The following is a 5,228-nucleotide window of genomic DNA, read 5'->3' on the forward strand; positions in this document are numbered from 1 at the left end:
CTATTTTCTCCCCGCCCCCCTCCCCCCCCCCCCCCTCTCTCTCTCTCTCTCTCTCTCTCTCTCTCTCTCTCTCTCTCCCCTTATTTTTCACTAGATTGCAAACATAACATGTGCCTATTGGTTATGGAACTCGATTATCTTTTGAATTGAAAAGTTTTGTTTCAATTATAATTGAAACCTTGTAAGAGGATGCAAAGTGGATTTGAAACCATCACTTCTCCATTGAGACCTTTTCTCCCCCCCACTCTCTCTCTCTCTCTCTCTCTCTCCTTATTTTTCACCAGATTGCAAACATAACATGTGCCTATTGGTTATGGAACTTGATTATCTTTTGAATTGAAAAGTTTTGTTTTAGTTATAATTGAAACCTTGTAAGAGGATGCAAAGTGTATTTGAAACCATCACTTCTCCATTGAGACCTTTGTTGCACAAGCAACATTATTTTCTAAATTTGGCCTACCAATTGATCTCATGTACTACACAAATTTATGCAAAAAATTGACCAAATTTTGCCCTAATTGACCTTTCACACCTCTTCGGCATACCCATTGCACACTAAGATACGATTGCTAATAATTATTACTACCATAACAAGAATTCATAAATAAAACTTAAAAGAGAATTAATAAATAACAGAAATAAAAATTATTTAAAATTATCATTTATTAACTCAACTTATAATTAATTAAAACTATTTTCAATATTTAATTTAAGAGATTACAACATTTCATTATTTTGAAAGTTGTGAACTTCAAAATGAAATTATATATGACAATGACATATATACACTGATTCCACTCTGTACAGCGATTTAAAAAATTAAAAAACTTATGAAATAAATCTGCATATCATATCTATGGAAAATGAAATGAATCTGCATATCACATCTATGAAAACTGAATACAGCAATTAAGAAAATGCCTACATTCATAAATATAAAGTATCAACAATTGTATGTAGCACACTCAAACTTTTCCCCTCTTCACCTTTCTTCACCTCCAACCGAAACCCCTTCTTCATTATTCCATGCCTCCTCAGCGCATTTGAAATTTCCTTATAATTACAACAATAACAGGTCAAATTAGCAGATGCTACCATTGTAATTATCCATTCTCCTTCACGCACCTTAAGCCCATAGTTGGGATCAAGTGATGCATTTATATCCTCTACTGAAGTATGGCTATCAACCACAACAACAAAGCATCCAATAACGAAACTCAATTCTAACCAGTTTGGACAAGCACCACTTTCAATCACTCCATCGACGCCAATGTTAGCATCAGAAAACAGACATTCATTTAAAGAGGACTCTGCTCCGTCCACTGGTTTTCCAAGCATATACATTACCTCCGATGGGACACCCTGAAATAAAAGACAAAATACTCAAATCATCTACCTCAAATTCTTTTCATGTACACAGCACTCAAAACATATTACTTAAGAAAAAATAGAATTTTGTTAAGAACAAATTACAAGGCAAAGCTCAAGGGATCTAATGAAATAAATAAAAAGACTTCTGTAAAAAATGGTATATTTATGCAGGCCAGTGAAAGAGGAGTATTGAAACCATTACCTTCAACTTATGAATGCAATTCCGTATTACTGCATTGCTGCAGTAACAAAGTTTCATATATTTTGGTAGATGGAGGTCTTCAATGCCTGATATGCTATGTAGATTCTCACAGGAGTCGATAACAATTCTCTCCAAGTAGCTCAGTCTGAAAAGATTTGGCAACTCCTCAAGCTCTGGACAGTCGCTAATAATTAGTCCTCTAAGCTCCATATGGTCACAGATTCCTGCTACTATTTGCAAATCTTTGCATCTTTGTAGAGACAGACTGATGAGTGTGGCAAGATCTGGCAATTCCTCCAGCTCAGGACAATCACTAATACACAACCGTCTAATCTCAAAGTTACCTGACACACTCTTCAAATTATGACAACCATTCAATTGGAGATATTCTAACTTTCCACATCTATCAATTAAAATCCTCTTGAGGCAACTTGGACCTACAAAAGCTGGGATCTCCACGATCTCAGGACAGTCACGGATGCTTAATTCTACAAGCTTTTGACAACAAAACTGTGCTGTTTTTAAATTTTGACAATCGTTCAGCACAAAGCATTTCAGCATCACATTTCTATCAAATTTTATCCTCTCCAGACACCTCATACTACTGAAACACAAGTACTCAAACTCGAGCTTTCCACAACCAGAAATTTCAATTTCTACAAGATTTACAAGATTGGGTATTCCTAACACACTTCCCAGTTTTTTACAATTTGTAATCTCAACATAACTTAATGTCTCTATCATTCTTAAATCCACTTCCACAAGTTCCTTCATGTCATGAAGTTTGATAGACTCAAGGCTTGGATGGTTCATTTCACTAATTAAGATCTTGGATACACAGTCTTCATCGCTGATCTCCAGCTTTTCAAGGCCACTCATAGGGCCCTCAGCACTACAGGACGGCCTTTCATTATCCCAGTCCATCTCATTAAATTGGAAATTCAAGATAACCAAAGATTCACGCAGAATGTTCTGGCCTCTTTTAGTGGAAACCTGCTCCCCCTTTAATGTGGAAGACCTGAGGCATAAACTACAAAGATTCATATTGAGAGATTCTAGTAAAGGCAAACCTGCTATTGGCAATCCTCGGGAATCTAAGAGAACTTTCTCTAAAGTATCTGACATTCCTAGATCTGGGATCTCTTTCAAAAAAGTTTCAGAAATTTGCAGCTCTTTCAACTGGGAGGGTACCTGAAATTCAAGATAAATTTGTGTAAAATTCTCAACGATTAAATAAATAGCCAAGAAACAACCATACCATGATGAATTTTACACTTCAAGGAGATTTAGTTTTTGACTGAGAAGATCAAAGTACCTGCATGTGATCCTCCCACAACCTATTGAATCGTCCACCTTTTATTTTTAAACATTGCAATTTTCGAAGAGGAATCCATGATGGAATGCTTGGTAGTTCACTGGAATTGCCCTCAAGCTGTAACCATAGTAAGAAAGCTGATGTCTCAACACAACTATCTGATTGGGCTAAAAAGAATGTAACTTGAGAGCCCATGGACTCGTCAAAAATGGATTGGAAACACCTGACATTGGTTTTGGCGAGTATAGTCTCATGACCCATTAATTCCTGCATGCACAGAATCAGCTCAGATTTCTCTTTATGTAATAAAAAGTTAAGATCTGGAATATTGCAATATTAAGGATAAAAACTGAAAGGATTACCAAGGATTTCAGATCTTGAGGACGCCACAGGCGATGAGGAGGGCTGTGCTCATGTGCCATTTCTCTTCCCAAGTCCCTCAGGTGGTTATGCATTCTCAATACAGCTCCCTCATATGTATTGAAATTTTCTATTACCTTTTCTTCTACAAGACACTTTTCTTTGAGTGTTTGCATTGTACTTTGAGCGTCCCATCCCGATCCCTCCCATACTCTTTCAGCTATACTCTTTGGTTTCCCCACAAAAAAGCAAGCAATATCCATGAAAATTTGTTTTTCTTCATCTTCTAATGCATCAAAACTTATTCTAAGTCTTTGCTTTACATCCTGTGGGAGCAGCTCTTTAACTTCAATCAACATTGACCTCCAATATTCTTGATCTCTACCACGAACTTGTCCACCCAGAACTTCAAGAGACAAAGGTAAGCCTCCACATATGCCTATGAAGTCGTCAACCAGCACCTCATACCCGCTGCGTGGATGAGCTTGGCTGAAGGCATGCCAACAGAAGAGTTCCCTTGCATCATTTTTATCCATTTCTTTTAAATTATAATCAACAGTAATCCCTGCGGTTATAAGCACACCCACGTCACGGGTCGTAACAATAACCAGACTATTTTCCGATTTCTTTAAGATATCCATGATTCGTAGAGAACTTAACTGCACCACATTATCGATGTCATCTAAAACAATCATGAAGCTTAAAGTGGGGCTCCTTTGTAGATAATCTTCAATACAGCTTGTTCCTTCCTCTGTGCTTCTAAATGTCAGATTTTTGTCGAAGAGATCTTTGAGAAGCCGACTTTGTAAAGAAGGTAGTTCATTTCTCATAGACTGTTCTCTCACATCAGACAAAAAACTTGCTCCATAGTAATTTGAACGCATTCGGTTAAACAACTCTTTGGCGAGAGTTGTCTTCCCCAGTCCGCTCATGCCAAAAATGCCAATGATGTTAGGCTTATGCTTCCTTTCTCCCAGCCCGTACTGGTTTTCAAAATCTTGTACACGTTCATGAAGGCATCGCCTTTCAAAATCTTTCACAAGATTTTTAAGCCCCACTGGATGTTCAGCAACATGCAAACATGTTTTCCTTTGAACTTCCTTTTGCACAACTTCTACTATTTTTTCGCAATCCCCAGCACTGAAACATTATAAAATAAAAGAAGTATCTCGTGAGAAAATGTAACTTAGGAAAATCATACAAGGTAAAACTACCTTAAGAAATATTACCTGTTATATTCTTTGCCGGCTGTAAATGACAGAGACTGAAGGGCTTTCATCCAAGCATCAAGCTTGTCCGAGTATCTGCCCTTTTCTTTATACTCAAAGAATGCATCATGGTAATGTCCACTTTGTATGTAGCGGAGATCAGAAGGCTTCACTTTATAATACACGGGAATAATTTTAGCCTTGCTTTCTAACATGAGAAGCAGCTCAGCCAAACACCAAGGGGACTCTGCATATCTTGGGGAAAAGATGGCTATGTGTACCTTAGCAGAGCGAATGGCTGTCTCAACATTAGAAGGAAACGAATTTTCAAGTTCCTTCTCTTGGGAATTAAGAAATGCCCGTATTCCCAACTGCTCAAGGGAATTGTAAAGCTGAGTAGCCAGAGTAAGTTTGACATCGAGGCCTCTGTGGTTGATGAACACATCATACAATGTTGAAGATTCAGAAACCTTCCTTCTTTTGCCGGCAGGTTCTATTTCAGAGAAAGCACTAAATGCCTGATTTTCCTGGTTAGATGATGAAGAAGATGCCATTGCTTCCAATTCAAAGGCTAACAACCCCTTAAGAATTAGAAAGAAAGAGCAGGACGCCAAAGATTAGATTGCGTAATGATAGATGAGTTATATATGGAAAAGAAAGACAAGCGTGAATTAAATAGACAATACCGCAGGTGGATTCTGTACTTTCCTTGTTCCTTCCTCGAAACGTCAAGGAAAAGAAGGAGGAAAATCTATGCTAGCGCTGACCTGTT

The 5,228-nt window shown here is 37.7% G+C and overlaps 1 protein-coding gene across 1 annotated transcript; it reads right to left on the reverse strand.

Moving 5' to 3' along the window:
- Positions 1–887: 887 nt before the first annotated feature.
- Positions 888–5,010, reverse strand: LOC131864169 (disease resistance protein Roq1-like). Its single transcript, XM_059215187.1, has 7 exons — positions 4,478–5,010; positions 3,251–4,388; positions 2,889–3,155; positions 1,574–2,764; positions 1,126–1,362; positions 997–1,053; positions 888–896 (listed from the first exon to the last, which is right to left on the reverse strand). Exons 1-7 carry the CDS (start codon positions 5,008–5,010, stop codon positions 888–890), a joined length of 3,432 nt encoding a protein of 1,143 aa, XP_059071170.1.
- Positions 5,011–5,228: the final 218 nt, after the last annotated feature.

Source organism: Cryptomeria japonica, unplaced genomic scaffold (genome assembly GCF_030272615.1).
Source record: "Cryptomeria japonica unplaced genomic scaffold, Sugi_1.0 HiC_scaffold_78, whole genome shotgun sequence".
Taxonomy (NCBI): Eukaryota; Viridiplantae; Streptophyta; class Pinopsida; order Cupressales; family Cupressaceae; genus Cryptomeria; species Cryptomeria japonica.